Genomic DNA, 16,576 nt, shown 5'->3' on the forward strand with positions numbered 1-16,576 from the left:
TCAAGACGAGGATATTATGAATACTCGGTGTATATGTGCTCGTGCTTACTTCTAGCTGCCATAACCCTGCAAAACATATATTTTTATAATATAATGTAGAAGAGCGACTTCTGGGGAGCAGACCGCGTTTTATAATGAGATTTGCGTTGGCAGGACGTTACAGCGCTAAAGCACGTTTTCGAATGAACTAAATCGTAGTAGATACTCGTATTCTACGACGTCGAGTCCTCTTTCGCTGAAAAATAAAAACAGCCACGGCGAGGGTTACCGTATTAACGATCTCACAATGCGCCCCAGGGAAATGTATACATGTACATAATATAAAAACGTGTCCTGCGGGTCAGAGTAGGAGGATTGGGAAATGATAATTTATATACCATGACTCACCTCGCAGTGTATCCGTATCACTCCGCAGTATAGATTATATTTATATATTATTATATTAAGTGTATGGCTACGGTGAGGCGGTGGATTTTTTTTTCTTCAGCATATTCTCGATACCGTTGTTCGGCCTGGCGATATTAGCCAAAACGACGACGAACGCATTGTGTGTAGGAGGGGATGGGAGAACATTAAAATAATAAAGGTGGCAATCACGCTCGCTCGGAGAACGCTTTTTTATTTTTTTTATTTTATTTTTCTTTATTCGGCCCACCCACGGCCGACACACACCATTCGCGATAATGTCGGTCGGTCCGCCGTCGTCGTCGTAGTCGTCGTCGTTTACGAACGCGATACACGACTTACCATTATGGGGCTCTGTACCTCGCATATTATTATGTAATATACATTTTACATAGAGACCAGAGATATCCGCCTATAATAGTGCCTACAACACGCGTAATTATTATTTCATTACTTACATTAGGTAGGTAGTACCTTCCCGAAAATAATGCGCTCGTGTTTATTATAATGCACCTAATAACGCGTTGCACACAAACACACACACATATTATATATATTTATTTTCACTGTTTCCACGTTATAATATATAATATACACATTTATAGTCCGCAGCAGTCGTATCCCTATATATAATATTATACACTACGCGCCTTCCGATATCTCCCGCCACCGACTGCCTCTACGTCGAGCGACTTGTGTGGTCGAAATGCATTGTCACGAATCAACGGTACCTTTATATTATATATATACTTATTATTTATTATTAGTTATTAGGTACGTATATACGATTATCCGTCGGCGGGTGGGTCATTAGCGTGTGTTGCGCGTATTATTTTATAAATAATAATAATAATAATACAATTTTATATTTTATACCTATATATATTATACGGTGTGCCCGCCGATGTCGTGGGTACGGTGCGCGATTACTATCGAGAAATGAAAAAGAGTTGAGAACGAAATAGATCACGGACTCGGCGTGTTTTCGTGTTTGTGAAATATAAAAGTCCGGGATCGTCGACTCGAATGACCACATACCCGACGACAGAGAATGATTTTGTGTACGATGAATTCGAAAAACGCTCTCGTCTCGCGTTCGACTTACTACACCCGTTCTATACCTATATTGTGTGTGCCGTATAGTATAAACAAATTGACCGGCTTCCTGTTTCCGCGGAGATTGGTGTTGATGTGTTTTTATCGAATCATATTAATATATACTGTTATTATGTGTGCCCGGGTTTGTGTGTGTGTGTGCAATTGAAACCCATTAGCTCCTCGGTTCTCATATTATTATTATTATTAAACATGCGGCTGGAACTCGTAAACACAGCGTGATGTGCGGGGGCCCCTGCAGTAGATGATGATAATATATTATAACTTCTTATTTCTCTCTCTCTCGGGTAACACACACGCATTTGACTATATTTCGTCGAGCAGCTATATTATAATGCACCGTTGTCGTAGTATATTATACGCGTGTACGATATACTGGGTGACTCATCGACCGTGCTCACTTTTAGTTTTTCGTTCTTTAACAATACCCGCTACAGTGTGTGATTCTGTCCGATTTTGGGAATTTTTAAACGTGCCTAAATACCATTTTTTCAAATTTTTATAATAATCGAGGATATTCCTACGGAGAAACAGACTTTTGTGTTTCAAGTGAGAACCGGTTTGTTTCGTTTCTTTTTTACTGCAAATCGAATGATTTTTCTGAACATTTGGACGATTCGAAATTAAAATCGGAATATGCGTAGTTTCGAGTTATTTAATTTTGTGTACTGCGATGGGAAATAATAGATCAGAAATACGATATTAAAATACACTTGAAAATTTAAAAAATCATAATTTTTTTTGAATAAAACAATTAGGAAAAATGGGGGTGAGCATGCGTTTGGTGAATCATCCTGTATAATATAATAGTAATTTTAATATTATCGTAAGTGCTTGTAGTGTCTCGCCGCGGCCAGATCGGGTGAGAACGACGACACGAACGTCTTCGTGGTCTTGTATCAATTATTATAATATACGTGTGTTTATAATACCTATACCTACGTAATAATAAATGATATAATAGTATATTTTATTACACGACTATAATATGGTCTTCCGTTGGTTGTCGTCGTCGTGGACAGTCTCCGAAATTCATTACATCTAACACACAACGATACTTATGTCTCGCTTCTATATAACACTCATATATTATTAGTGTTTATTACCTATCCGACTACTTATAGGCTCTATAATATACGTTATATTTATATTTTACTAATACTAAAATGTATATAATATGATTCGTGCATAGGTAAGCACAATATATACTTGTCGGGCCACCCCACGCGTTTTTTATCCGGTTCATATGTACATGGAAATCTAGAAGCTGATTCACTCCGCGGAACGGAGAATTTAAATTATTATATACAATACCGTATTTCTCCACTATACGTTTTCTTACAAAAACACAAATGCCTGTACATTCTATTTTCCTTTGTTATATAAATATAAGAAATTTTCAATCACTTATTAATTCGAATACGTAGATTCCTAACATCGAAATATCATTTTAAAATATATTAAATAAAGTGGCAAAGTGCAATCAAATCTCCACCAAAGTAACTCTACTGACACTTTTTTTGTAAAAAAAATCATCATAGATTAATAACGAGTACTTATACCTAAATTATCTACGATTGGGAGAGTGTGCGTTGGGTATAAATTATATTAAATCTAATGTGAATTAAATATATTATATTGAATTTACTTTTTTTTAAATGATGATTAAACGATTTTTAAATGAGAAACATATAATTATAAAGTGTACTAACCTCGGGGGACTTCAAACGTAACATGAAGCTATACAAATCCTGCTACTGCCAAATAGTTTAGGCATTGAACTTATATGACGAATATAATAATATTATACAATACCTATATTTGGTATACAAAGACTTTTTTTTTATCATAACATTTTCGTAAGAATAAAAAATACCGAGTGGGTTGAACCTTATATAAATAGAATTCGTTATGTACTTTGTTGAACGGTTACCGAAAATGGCCAATTGTTAATGCCTTGGTGAAAAAAAAATAGAATAGTCGTTATTGCATAATAATATACGGTATATAGTTTCACTATACACAGGGCTTTCTTTTCTGTAATCGGGCTTCTCATCCGTCGAAAGCCTATACAATTTTTTTTTGCAACGAATTCCTTTTAACTAGATATTTACATTTCGCAATTCCGTATCGTTTATGCGATATCATAACATTATGGACAATAAACGTAGGCCAAAACTCGTTCATCGACCCATTATTAATATTATATTATATCATTGCGTTATCACTCCACTTAGACCACTATTCGTCTAGGAACTCAATTTAAAGTCAATTTTCGTTGTCAGAAGACTCGTCTCTTTTTGTTCTGTCCACGTATTTTATATAACGGGATCGTCGAAATCGTTTATGAATTACTAACATTTAATAAAAATCTAAAAAAAAAACGTTTGTATATTATTCTATAAAGAGGAAACATTCAAAAAACGATTACGATCTACGTATAAAAGAACGTTTTTTCCCCTTCAGATCAAGACGTTCTGCGCGTTATTATATATAGGTACCTTAGCGCTATACCTACCAAAAAATATATTGTTGACGAATTCGTTTTTAAAAATTGACCGTGACAAAGGAGAATCTTGAATACGCCCGACTAATTCCCGACGCCCTTAATTGACTTGTTTTTTAGTTCCAAAACGATTAGCCTCGTCTAGTAATGTAATAATACACATTCGAACTACTACCCACGATTTAATACACAATGAGCAACCTCGAATGTGTTTAAAGGAATCCGCATAATACTCACTTCATTCATAATTTTGATGTATATTAAATTATTACACTATTTGAGTGTATAAAATGTTATATGCTCGGCGCAGGGAATTTTACATCAATGAACGAAATATCTCGTTATATTTGAGTTAAAATTGTACAATGTTTATATATTATATAGTTATTATAATATTGTGTCAGAATTTATTGATAGCGACGAAATGATTGGGTGAATATAATTTAGGTACGTGGCGTAAGGATCAACGAAATCTCTAAGTACCAAATTCTCTCATTGAAATTTTTTTTCAGTTCTGTTCTGTAAATTGTATCTATAGTATAGAATATTCTGTTAGGTTAGAATGGTTAAATAGTAAGATCCCAGATTAACTGTATTATTATTATGTTGTGTGACACGTGCGTCAATATCGAAGTTTAGAAATTCTAGGCTGTTCTAAACACGATACTTGAATGAACTGTAGTTTATGTTGTCTGATGTATCTGATAATGTACATATAATATTATAATAATATATGACAAATCATTAATAACGAATTTTTTTTTCTTTTACAGGCGCATTTTTGCAAGTTTGTGGAAAATCGCAAGAAACGTGTTGTCACGAAAACTCAGAACCGCAATTGGTAAATGCGGGCAGAAATATGTACGACGATAAACTGCAGACTTCGTTAAAAACCCTAAGCGGCATGTACAAAGAAAAAGCTGCGAAATTCGATGGTCAGTATAAATTTACCAGCGAAACATTACTAAAAAATATCCTAACTGATTTATTATACCTAACGTATTGAATAATCGACCGATCGTGTTATTATTTTTTTTTCATCGTTTCTTTTATATATTTAGAGTACTTCAGGGACATGCTGAACAAGGCCAGAATGGGTTTTCACGACATGTTCAAAAAGACTTACGGAATGATGTACGAACAGAATTCGTACCTTTTCCAAGATCTGTTTAGGGACCTGGAAAAGTATTACGACGCGGGCAACACGAACATCGTTGAGGTGCTGGAAAACTTCTTCTCCGTACTGTGTCAAAAAATGTTCACCGTAATGAACAGCCAATTTGCATTTGACGCCAAGTGAGTGATTTTATACGGTTTATCGCTTCGATAAGCATTTTTTTTTAGCTTTATAAAGTATACAAACTAGTTTTTTATTCTTTACGTCTTATATATATATATATACGTACAAACGCCTATGATGTACGTTTTATAATATTATTTTATGCGTCCCATAACGTAGGTAGGTATATAGTGAATACTACGTGTACGCTCGTGACAATTTATCTAGGAAAACTTTTTCTGCCTGAATAAACGAACTGCTCTTGCGGTCGACTTGGCACGTGCGAAAAGCGATTTCGAAGAATTTCCGTTACGTTTTCAAAAGTTTGAGCTACCTACTGCACAAGTTCCGTTCGTATAACTTTACAATACCTAAATAATATATCATCAGTTTACCATCATATTATGTACGACTGCCACAGATGCGGTCACGAAATCATATTCTTTTTGTGTATGTGCACACATTAATATTAATATACCTACACAGTAGCAATAGTATTTCGAAACGTACAGCAAGAAGATTTACAAAAGATGCTAATCCTTTTTTTTAAACAAGATCGTAATTATTAATACTTCAGTTTTTTCTTTATGATATATATGATTACGATGTAGTAGGTACCTATATCGTGACTTACAAATTGCAAATCCCGTTTACTACGATTATTATTCAAAAACGAATAATGGCTTTGATTTGATTTTTTCAAATTGTACTAACTTAAAAATAACAATATAATTTATTATACACTATCACAAGTTTGTAGGTATATATAGGCTCGATCCTTTAGTTATTATCTATTTATGTACTTATATTATGCAATATATTTCTTACTTGATTTTGGCGGATTAAAATTAATTGATATTATACATAAAGGTTGATTAGCTACATTTTTTTAACGCCGTTCGATTATGTTGTCCACAGGTATTTGGTGTGCGTCAGCGAGAGCATGTCGGAGGTAGCGCCCTTTGGCGACGTGCCCGACAAACTTTCAGCGCCGCTAAAAAGGTCATTTGTCGCTTCCAGAACGTACGTCCAGGCCCTCAAAATAGCAAGTGACATTTTGGCCAACATCAACAAGGTTCGTTTTACACCGTGATTATATTTTGTATAATTTATTATGCATTAATCTCGAACTATATTGACAGTATAATATAAATAATAAATATAAATTAATATTAGGAGTATTCAGACGGGACTTTAAACAGTTTAAATGATTTTGGTTTTAAGATAAACGATATTAAATGTTAATGATTTAGCTTTTATTAATTAAAAATACGTTATTAGTATTGATCGCGAAGATTGAGCTACAGCATAAATATCGTAGTGTGTCTTGAGTATACATAATTTATCGCACACAAGGTATTATACCAGTATAATTTGTACTTGTATGATTTTCTCTCATTGACATATCATAAATATAATATTATTATAATTACTATTGTACGCTATATATGCATACAATTTGTTATTGTATTGGAATTTGCAATCAGGAAAATTGAAGTTTTATGGCTGCAGAGTAATTATTCTAGCATTAGAGGGGGGGGGGGCGTAGGAGCTGTGTTATAAAACTAACAACTTTACTTGCGTAGTTGCTGTATACTAAGTACAATCGATTTTGAATTTTACAGATGGCACCTACCCAAGAGTGTTTAGTTGGCTTCACCAGAATGACTCAATGTTCAGCTTGTAGAGGATTGCAAGACAGCAAAGCCTGTAACGGGTATTGTCTAAACGTCATGAAGGGATGTCTGGCGTACCACTCGCAACTCGATCAAGACTGGAACGCGTTTTTGGGTAAGTCATTGGATTATTGTTTTTTTTTTTTCGATTTGTATACACATAAACATAAGTGTACAATATAACGGTTTTTCATTTGCAGATATCATGGAGAAGGTGAAAAAACGTCTGTTAGGGCCGTTCAACATTGAACTGGTCGTCATACCGATCAACGTAAAAATATCCGAAGGCATAATGAACTTCCAAGAGAACTCTCAAAAAGTTTCACAAAAGGTATAATATTACATCTGCCTATATAGTAGTAACCCATTGTATCAAAAATAAAAAATAACCGTTAGCACTATACAGTAAAATTAACAAAGTAAAATAACAATTTCTGGGATATCGCTAATCTGATACATAATATTTTGTAATTATCTGTACATGAACAAAAACACTTCTCTTGTAAAGGTTAAAAGAGAGTTGCTAAAATTGTATTCGTGATAATGTGGTAGATATATGTTATAATACCTAAAAGTCTTCGGATCAATATTCCATTATTAGTGTTGCTAATTGCTAAAGTGTTTCTCGCCCACGACCGAACTACGATTGTTCTAGCTGGGCATGGACCAATTGCGCCTAAAACAAAATTTTTATACTAGGGTCAATATACCAATTGCGCTTGCATTTAAATTATATTATTCTAAATTTCCATGCTCAAATTAGTATTTGAAAAATTATTATTATTGTTAAAACATGCAAAATACAAATATTATGATTACCATAAACTATTATTATTATTATATATTTATGATTTAACCACTTATTCTCTTATTATTATTAATGTTATTTTATTTTAGTTTTCATTAACTTAACTGTATAAAGCCTATACGTTTCACCGACTTGGAAGACTTTTACTTTTAACTCGCAAAAAAATCGGTTATTAACTAACTAATAAGTTTTCCTTAGGTAATGTAAAATATATTGAGCGCAATTGGTATATGAAAAGGTAATTTTAAGCGCAATTGGTAAACTCCCTTCTAGCTCTATCTACAACCATACCAACCCTACTACCTACGCTTATGTCGAGAAAATAAAACCCATCGGAACTGTATATTATCCGGAAACTGTATTAAACTTGTGTTTGTGTTCAACAGGTGTTCGCAAACTGCGGTAAACCTACGTTGGGTCCATCGCGTCGGCGCCGTCGCCGCGACGTGTCTAACATCGACGACTACTACGATTACCAACAAGGACGAGTGATGAACGACGGCAAAAACAAGGACGCGAGTAAAGCCGACGCTGACGGCGAAGACGATATGGACGACGAAGACGACGAGGATGACGAAGACGACGAATATGACGACATGAAACCGGCGGTGCCTCCTCAAATCAGAAGTGAATATAAAGTAGTCGTCCAGACAGAAAGCAACGTACGGAAGAATAAGCAACAGCAACAACAGCAAAGGAAGAACAAGAATAACAATGGTCCGAAGAACGGTGCCAACGGTGGAGGAAACAAGAACAGGAAAAAGAATAACAAGAATAACGGTCTCGAAGACGAAGAAGAAGACCAAGGAGGTCCTGCGTTCGCATTCCACAGGCTGCTCAAAGACATCGGCACCCACGTGTCGTCCACAAAAAACTTTTGGAAGAGATTGCCGTACGAAGTGTGCAACAATGAGGTGGCTGTGATCGAGACCGTTCAGAACACCAGTTGCTGGAATGGATCTGCATTGGCCAGGTATTTATAAATTATGTTTAAGACTAGTATTAGATATTAGGTCGGAATGGTCGGGAAAAAATACATTATTCGACGTTAAAATATGCGATTAACTTGGAAGCATCCAGTGATTTTTTTTACGTTACATTTTTTTAAAATTATATTGCTAAAAAACTGACAAAATTATACATTAGTAGTAAATACTTATGAGCGGTTAACTCCGATGAAAATTTTAATATTTTTAAAGTTGAACATGTAAACAACTGTAACCAACTGTACACATAGGTGATAAAACCATTTTCTCTCGCGATCAACTATGCAAATACGTCTATCGGTCTATCGTCGTACAACAATGAGCTCAAAGTCGAAATTTAATTTTGTTTTTTATCGAAATACATCGTAGAATATTTACTAAAAATAGTTACATATCTCGACCAACTCCTCACTTTAATATTTATCGAGTTTAACGTTTTGGTGATTTTTTTTTTTTCAGTTACGCTAAGGAGGTAATGAAAGACGGCATCAAAAACCAGAAGAGGAATCCCGAGGTGCCGGTGGACGTGACGCGACCCAGCAGTCTGCTCAACGAACAGGTGTTCGCGCTCAAGGCCCTGACAAACCTGCTGAAAAACGCGTACCAAGGGCTGGACGTGGAATGGGACATGGAGGAGGTGTTCCACGGAGGCGAGCTGAGCGGCGCCGGCCCTATAGCGTCGTCGGGCGACGGTTCCGGTGACGAGGACGAGGACGTCGTCGGCGGTCACATGCCGTCGTCGTCTCCACCGCCGCCACCGCCTCCGGCGGGCGGAAGCGGATCGGCCACGACGGCCACAAACGCGGCCGGCACGACGACGCCCTCTCCGACGCGAACGGCGACGGATCCTTCCGACGGCGGCACAGGGTCTGGATCGAGCGCGAGTCACAAGGCCAAACCGACGCTTCAGAAGGCGTTGGCCACGTACCTGTTGCCGGTGGTCGCCGTCTGGTTCGGCGGATCGTTCCTCGAGTGGATTCTGTGAACGGCACAAGAACATTGTCCGTCGCAGTTTTTCTGTATTTTATTATTTTGAAATTTTATTATTATTATTATTTTTTTTTAACTCTTGTCGTTTTTTAACGGTGCCATAACGGAACAAAAAAAAAACAAAAAAAAAAAAGGAGAAAAAAACAACTATAAAAAAAAAAAAACGTTCAGCGCGTGTTGTTTGACTGTGATAATTTTTTTTTCGTGTACAAATACTTTATTCGTTAAGTAGGGTAGACGCGTGTATATAGCGGCCCAACGCGACTATCTCATCTTCGGGCGGCAACGGGCCGGGCCCCAGATTTCTCTCGAGTAACCTGTAACCTGCGAGTCTTCATCGAAAGTTTATAATATTATATAATATAAAAATAATAGTAACGTTACTCTTTATGGTAGTTTGTTGTACGAATACACAAACCTAACATCGTTATAGGACACTAACATAATATTATTATTATTATTGTAATATGTATTCGTTTTAGTTTTAATTAATATTATAAGTATATTATATTGTATTCAAATATCTCATCATACAATCTGTAATTGGATGTTAATATATTGTAATGGTTAAGAATTTAAAAACGTACGACTATCATCATGATAGACAGTTCGTTATGCACTAGATACACCACACATTACAATGTATATATTATTATTATTATATATTTATTACCATCAAATTCTAAATTAACAGGTATTCAAGTAAAATTTCCTCGAGTCTCAATCTATTTGCACCACTCAAAACCACCACAGTAAGGAGCAATAGCTTCTATTTGTGTATTTTGTTTATGACAATTTTTTATTTGTTTTAATTTTTAAGTGAATTAGTCTAGTCAACATTCTCATAAATTGTAAAAATGTAGCAAACAAAGAAAAAATTTACAATCTTGATTTTCATTTATACAATTTTTTTCTTTAATATATACATTTTTTTTTTTATTGGGTAAATATATTTTTGTAATACATTATTGTTTTATACATAAACAAACATATGTGATTTAAAAATAATCTTATGTGCATAATATCATATAAATATTTGTACAAACATATTATTGTCTGTCTTTCTACAAAAGAAGGGTCCATGTTTCGTTGTTAAGGCCTTATTTAATGCTAATCTATAAGAAAATAAAATTAAAATAAAAACTTTTAATGTCATAAGTTTTCTTGTAAAGTAATTATGTACTTATATCATGTATATATATAATTTATAATTAAATAAAAAAATATTAATTTAAAAAAGATACTTTACATTGCATTTGTCGTAAAATTTATAACATTTCAAATGTGTCATTGAGAATCTGGAAAATAGTATTTTTGAGATATGAACATACGAAACAGTCCCCCTAGGTCAATAGGATAATGTATTTCAGAGAGCAGATACATATATAAGACTTGAGGATTCTCAGTAGCATATAAAGTAAACATAATTTAGCTACAGAAGGCAAACCATTTGAGTGATCTGCCATGAAGCGTTTTGTTAGAATGGGCAGTTTTGAGTTTTAGCTACATTCATTTGTTTGGCTTCCACTAATTTGAGTTCGAGAACCTATAAAAAATATTATATTTAACATCATTAATATAAGTTTTAATTGGACTTAACTTACATTTACTTTTCTCATCAGATCTCCAACGATATCACCAACTCTAGCTAATTTGGTAGGTGGTGAATGAAATACAACAGTTCCACTTAAACCTAGACAAATTAAATAATAACAGTTTAATATTGATTCAAAAAAATTCATCAAAAATATTTTTGATAAATTTACTTTTTGTATGACTTTTTGGCGTGTTATCTGCTGAGGATGATAGTCTATTGTCTACTGCTGCTCTAAAACTACTACACCGCCTGACAGCAGCTGCAGCTTGAGATTCAGTCATTTCAGGATTTAGTTTGCGCTCTTTACTTTGAATTTCTTGTTTAAGTTCTGAAAATAAATATATTAAAGTTATAACAAAATGCATGGGTGAAGAATAAATTGTTTATATAAAATATATGTTTTATACACGTATACAATTCCATAATATAAAATATTTCACTGTTTTGACAAAAATCAAAATCTAATTAGTGATAAGAATATAAAAACAATTTTCATTTAAGTCTAGTTTTGGTTATGTAATAACCAAATTAATATTATTTGGTTTGCAAACAAATACATTACTACAAAATAATAAAACATTTACATTTTATCCAACATATGAAATTATTCATTTTTATTAATGCTGACTATTTCAGCATTTAAATTTAAGTTTTATAATGTAGTTATTTGTATTACATTACCAGTTATTGATTTCTGTAAAAAGTCTGATAGTAGATATATCTTTCATAAACTTTTTAGTGTTTTAGATTTAATATTAACAAATTATATATTACTGTTCAACTTTAAACTTACCGCTAATTTCATCTTTTAACCTTTGAACCATAGCTTGCAAACTTTCTTTTTCATCAAGTTCTACTTCAAGAAGTGCATTTCTTTCAATTGCATCATTCATTTTAGTTTCGAAATCTCCTAAAGATGCACAAGTTTCTCTGAAAATTACAATTAATGGATCATTTATTTATCTAAGTGGATAAAAAATGTAAATAAAAATTATTACATTTAAAAACTTGAGACAATATTATAAAAATCATACTTCTTATTAATTTTTACAGATAATTTCATTGTTAGTAAGAGAATATCAATGCACTGTTCGCTTTATCCCTTTTACCCATAAGGAACATGAACAATGAACATAAAACATTCACATAAAAATAATTGCTTAAGTCAGCGGTTCTCAACATGGGGTACGTGACATGATCTCAAGAGGTATGCAAAAAAAATTATTTTTTGTTTATTTATATTATAAAATGATATTTGGGGTACATGAAATAGTGATGAGAGAGGTCTAGGGGTACGTGAATGAAAAAAGGTTGAGAATCGCTGGCTTAAATAATCTTAGAATGAATGAAACCTCCCATAACAAAATTTATAGAGGAAAACATTCTTTAATAATTTTGTGATAGGCAATTTTACTTTAACACAACACAAAAATTATAAAAAATGATTATATATGAATGTTTTATTTATTTTATATTCACATAGACCCGAGAAAAAATATATATTGCCCTGACATCTTTTTAAGATAAATATATAAATTATATTGTGTTAAAAATTATATTTTTACAAGTAATAAATAGTCAGTTTTATAAAGATAAACCAATAGTGTTTGTGATCAGAAATATAATAACACTTAAATATTTTATACTTATCAGTTAGCTTAGAAATTAATTGTGAACGTGTTACTAAAATCATATGAATACATTTTAGCATATTGTTCTAACATTAGTTGGCAGAGGTGACAGATGTATAACTTTTAGTTGTAATGAGTTATAAATAATTAAATACAGCAGAGTAAAAATAGAGGTGGGCAATTATTCAATTTTATCATAAATAATAATCAATTAAAAACTAAACATTGAATGTTTATAGTTTAATCGAGCAATTTAAAATTATCATAATAGAATATTTGTAATAATTCATTGAATACAATTTTGGGAGTTTTTGAGAGCACAGAACATTTTTTGATTAACTTACACACTTTTAACAACAGATTTACTAATTTAAATTTTTAGAGTTTAAAAAGGATGTAGTTAGTATATATTAGAAAAAACAGTTTAATACACAGATTAATTAAAATGCCATTACTTTTATTTATCTCAACTATCGCCTGGTGCTATAACCACCTCCTTGATACAAATCCATAAAACTCAATTACTATGTTTATATATGACATGATATAAGGACAAATGTATGTCTACATTTTAACTAAGTAAAAAGTGCTTCAAATGTCCAGTGTTGTGGTCATATTCTCGCAACACTATTTTTTCTTTTTGAAAACATACTCTCATATATTTCAACAATTAATACTGGATCCCCAATCAAAAGGATGCCACACTCACATGTCTCACATATTCCACAAGTGCGTAACATAGCAAAATTACATTCAGTTTAATAATTTGAGTGAATCAACCTATTATGAAACTTGATGGGTAAGAACACTATCTATGTTCATATGTTAATTTTTTACGACTATTCAGTTTTTAAGCGAGTATGAACATTTTTAATTTATGCCATATTATAAACACATAGTTATGTGTACCTCCATATAAATTGATAAAAAATTGAACTATCATAAAAAACCAAAATACGAATACAGATTATGTTCTTATTATCAAGTTTCATTACAGATTCATAAATCTACTAGGTATGTTACATACTTGTAAGACAGAGACAATCATGCAAGTATAATGGTGTCTTCTTAAGTAATAATTATTTTTGAAAAAAAGCTACTTTTCATACTTCTTAAGTATATCTATTTCTCTTAATTATTACGCCATAAGTTATATGAGTGTCATTTCAAACGTTCAACAATAAAATATAATATAATTTTATTAGAATTACTAGGTAAATGACTATAGTCGAGATAATGGAAATGTGCTATGCCTATTCTTAAGTAATGATATAACGCAATTAATTTGATCTAATAATATGAAATTATTTAACTATTTATACTGAGATAAAAATAACAATATTTACATTATTAATTAAAAACCAACAAACCTTTGAGATTTTTCTAAGTCTTCAGTTTTCTGTTCCAATTCTCTGATGTATTTTACATAGTTTGTTTCCCTTTCGTGAAAATGGATAGCCTCCTCTTGTAAACTGTGTATTTGGTTCATTAAATTTTGTTGTTCTTCACGATTTTTAGTCTAAAAATGCATAAATCATATTGATATTACATATTTATAATTTATTTTTCATAAGATTTTTGTACATTAGATGAACAGTGGTTTTTTCTTATTACTTAGAATAATCAACATAGGAAAATACAAATATATCTCAGGTCATATAGTATTAAATATTAAATTATTTTAAACTATATGAGCCAAATGTCTATTTTATGAATAATTAATACTAATCTAACTATGTACATACCCTTAATGTATCGAGATCAAATTGTAATTGATTGTTTTTTGATTTTAGCTCTTTGTTATTTTTCTCCAGAAGCTCAACATCCATTTCCAATTCACGTTCCAGTGACTGAGACTGTTCTCGGAAGTCATCGTATTCTTTTTCTAGTGCTTTATATTTTTCTTTCCAGTCATCAGTGTCCATTTCGCTTTGATTAGTCGTTATTTCTTGATTGTAACAACTGAGCGATGAGCTAACTAGACAGACCTGTTGACCTAGCTTACATCAGGTTTCGAATGTAAATACTGAACGGAAATTTCCGAAGAACACATACCTTGTTTACAAAACGAAAAAAACGAGTAGCAACACTATTACTGTCAGCGAAATGGTTTGCTTAATTGTCTGTCGTCTAACCAGTAGCTGATGTGATGCTTGTCCCCGAAGCCTCGTACAATTTCCGATATCCTTTTACCAATGACTGCCTCGTTCAGTAGTTGCCCGTCGGTAGAGAGTATGAGATGGACTTGGAAGTACAGATTAAATCGGAGACTGCGGAGCTCTCCCTTTTCATCACCGATCGTAATCAATCTCTGGACAAAATTGGTGGACAATCATAATAACATTGCGCTACAATAACACCGTCGATCCGAATAATAGAAAGTATTCTGTGTAACGTTATCAGCTGCAGCTGTGGAATGTATTTTTGATTTCACAACACAGACACGAAATATTCGAAGTGACGAAACGATTGACGGTTAGAGCGCACGATAGTTTAAGAATTAGGCAACTTTAACTACCAGGGTGATTGGTGCTGACTCGTGGGTCGTGTGAAACGTTTCGTTCCGCCGTTTCGGTCGAGCGATCATCACAGTGGTGGGAGTCACTGGTGCCAAAATAATCGTGCGCAGTGTGACCACGGTTCGAATTACCGTGTTCGCGGTAGCACGATGATGTTACGATAGTCACTCAGCGTTGAATTTTTTACCTAATTATTACAATTTACGTAATTGTGTACAAACTACAAACAATTACGGAAAAAATATAGTACGTTTCTCCATTCACTAGTTTTTTCCCCGTGATCGATGATATCTCCTATATGGCGAGGGACCATTTGCACAATACCTATCTCAACCATCGCATCATTATTAGTCAATGACATCAATTAGCATTCGAGTCGTGGTCAATGGCGTGTGCAAAGGGGAGATGATAATGTTTTCTCAATGCTCTTTTTATCTTTTTTAAACTTCAAACATGACTTTGAACTTAAGATTTTGAGTTCACCAACACACAGTATTCAGTTTTTACGTACCTATCTGTTGAAAACAACATTTCTGATCGAAAATAATATACCTATACTCAGCTGATGGGTAACTGAAGGTAAACGATACAAAAGACAAGAAAAATATAGATAAATAATATTTTTGTAATTCCGATGTATGGCATTACACAGCGTTGGTGCGAAGGGATAATTAAGGAGCAATGTTTCTATTATAATGGTTATGAATGAACAAATATGTTAGTTATATATATATATAATGTATAGACTATAGGCTATATTTTTTAGGTTTTAAATGGGTTCTATGATGAAGACTCCTAATATAATTTTTTTTTAATATGTTTAATTGAATTATTAATTAAATATATATTTTTTAATTAAAGGGATTTTTCTGTAATATTTTTAAATAATTATGAAATATCATTTTATTTTAAAAATCTTAATCTAAAAATCGATCGGCCGATAACCGATGTTTTATTATTATTATTTTTTTTTTTTAAATGGAATTTTTTTGTTTTTTTTTTAATAATTAAACAATTTAACCACATTAAAAAAAAATTACCAACTAATCTCAAGTTTCAATAT

At 32.8% G+C, this 16,576-nt stretch overlaps 2 protein-coding genes across 8 annotated transcripts in view; one reads left to right on the top strand and one right to left on the bottom strand.

The window, feature by feature from the left end:
• The window catches only part of LOC114127357 (glypican-6), a 52,864-nt gene extending 41,859 nt beyond the window's left edge, over positions 1-11,005 (top strand). The window contains exons 2-8 of the mRNA XM_050202409.1: positions 4,801-4,962; positions 5,089-5,323; positions 6,225-6,381; positions 6,932-7,097; positions 7,183-7,313; positions 8,177-8,763; positions 9,236-11,005. Of these exons, the coding sequence (XP_050058366.1) occupies positions 4,801-4,962; positions 5,089-5,323; positions 6,225-6,381; positions 6,932-7,097; positions 7,183-7,313; positions 8,177-8,763; positions 9,236-9,761 (1,964 nt within the window). The 3' untranslated portion in view covers positions 9,762-11,005. The remainder of the gene's footprint in view (positions 1-4,800; positions 4,963-5,088; positions 5,324-6,224; positions 6,382-6,931; positions 7,098-7,182; positions 7,314-8,176; positions 8,764-9,235) is intronic.
• LOC114127389 (nuclear distribution protein nudE homolog 1) lies at positions 10,654-15,531 on the bottom strand. 7 transcript variants are annotated; one of them, XR_007604673.1, is made up of 8 exons: positions 15,050-15,523; positions 14,740-14,990; positions 14,365-14,513; positions 12,157-12,293; positions 11,533-11,691; positions 11,371-11,459; positions 11,016-11,312; positions 10,654-10,881 (listed from the first exon to the last, which is right to left on the bottom strand). XR_007604673.1 is itself a non-coding variant. In XM_027991616.2 (7 exons), exons 2-7 carry the CDS (start codon positions 14,917-14,919, stop codon positions 11,244-11,246), a joined length of 777 nt encoding a protein of 258 aa, XP_027847417.2. In that variant the 5' UTR covers positions 14,920-14,990; positions 15,050-15,531; the 3' UTR covers positions 10,654-11,243. The 7 variants fall into 7 exon arrangements, 6 of the variants coding, with proteins under 6 accessions (XP_027847417.2, XP_027847421.2, XP_027847420.2 ...); XM_027991616.2 differs by having other exon boundaries at positions 10,654-11,312; positions 11,377-11,459; positions 15,050-15,531; XM_027991620.2 differs by having other exon boundaries at positions 10,654-11,312; positions 14,740-14,968; positions 15,050-15,524.
• Between the last annotated feature and the right edge of the window lie 1,045 nt (positions 15,532-16,576).

This window comes from Aphis gossypii, chromosome 2 (assembly GCF_020184175.1).
Source record: "Aphis gossypii isolate Hap1 chromosome 2, ASM2018417v2, whole genome shotgun sequence".
Classification (NCBI taxonomy): domain Eukaryota; kingdom Metazoa; phylum Arthropoda; class Insecta; order Hemiptera; family Aphididae; genus Aphis; species Aphis gossypii.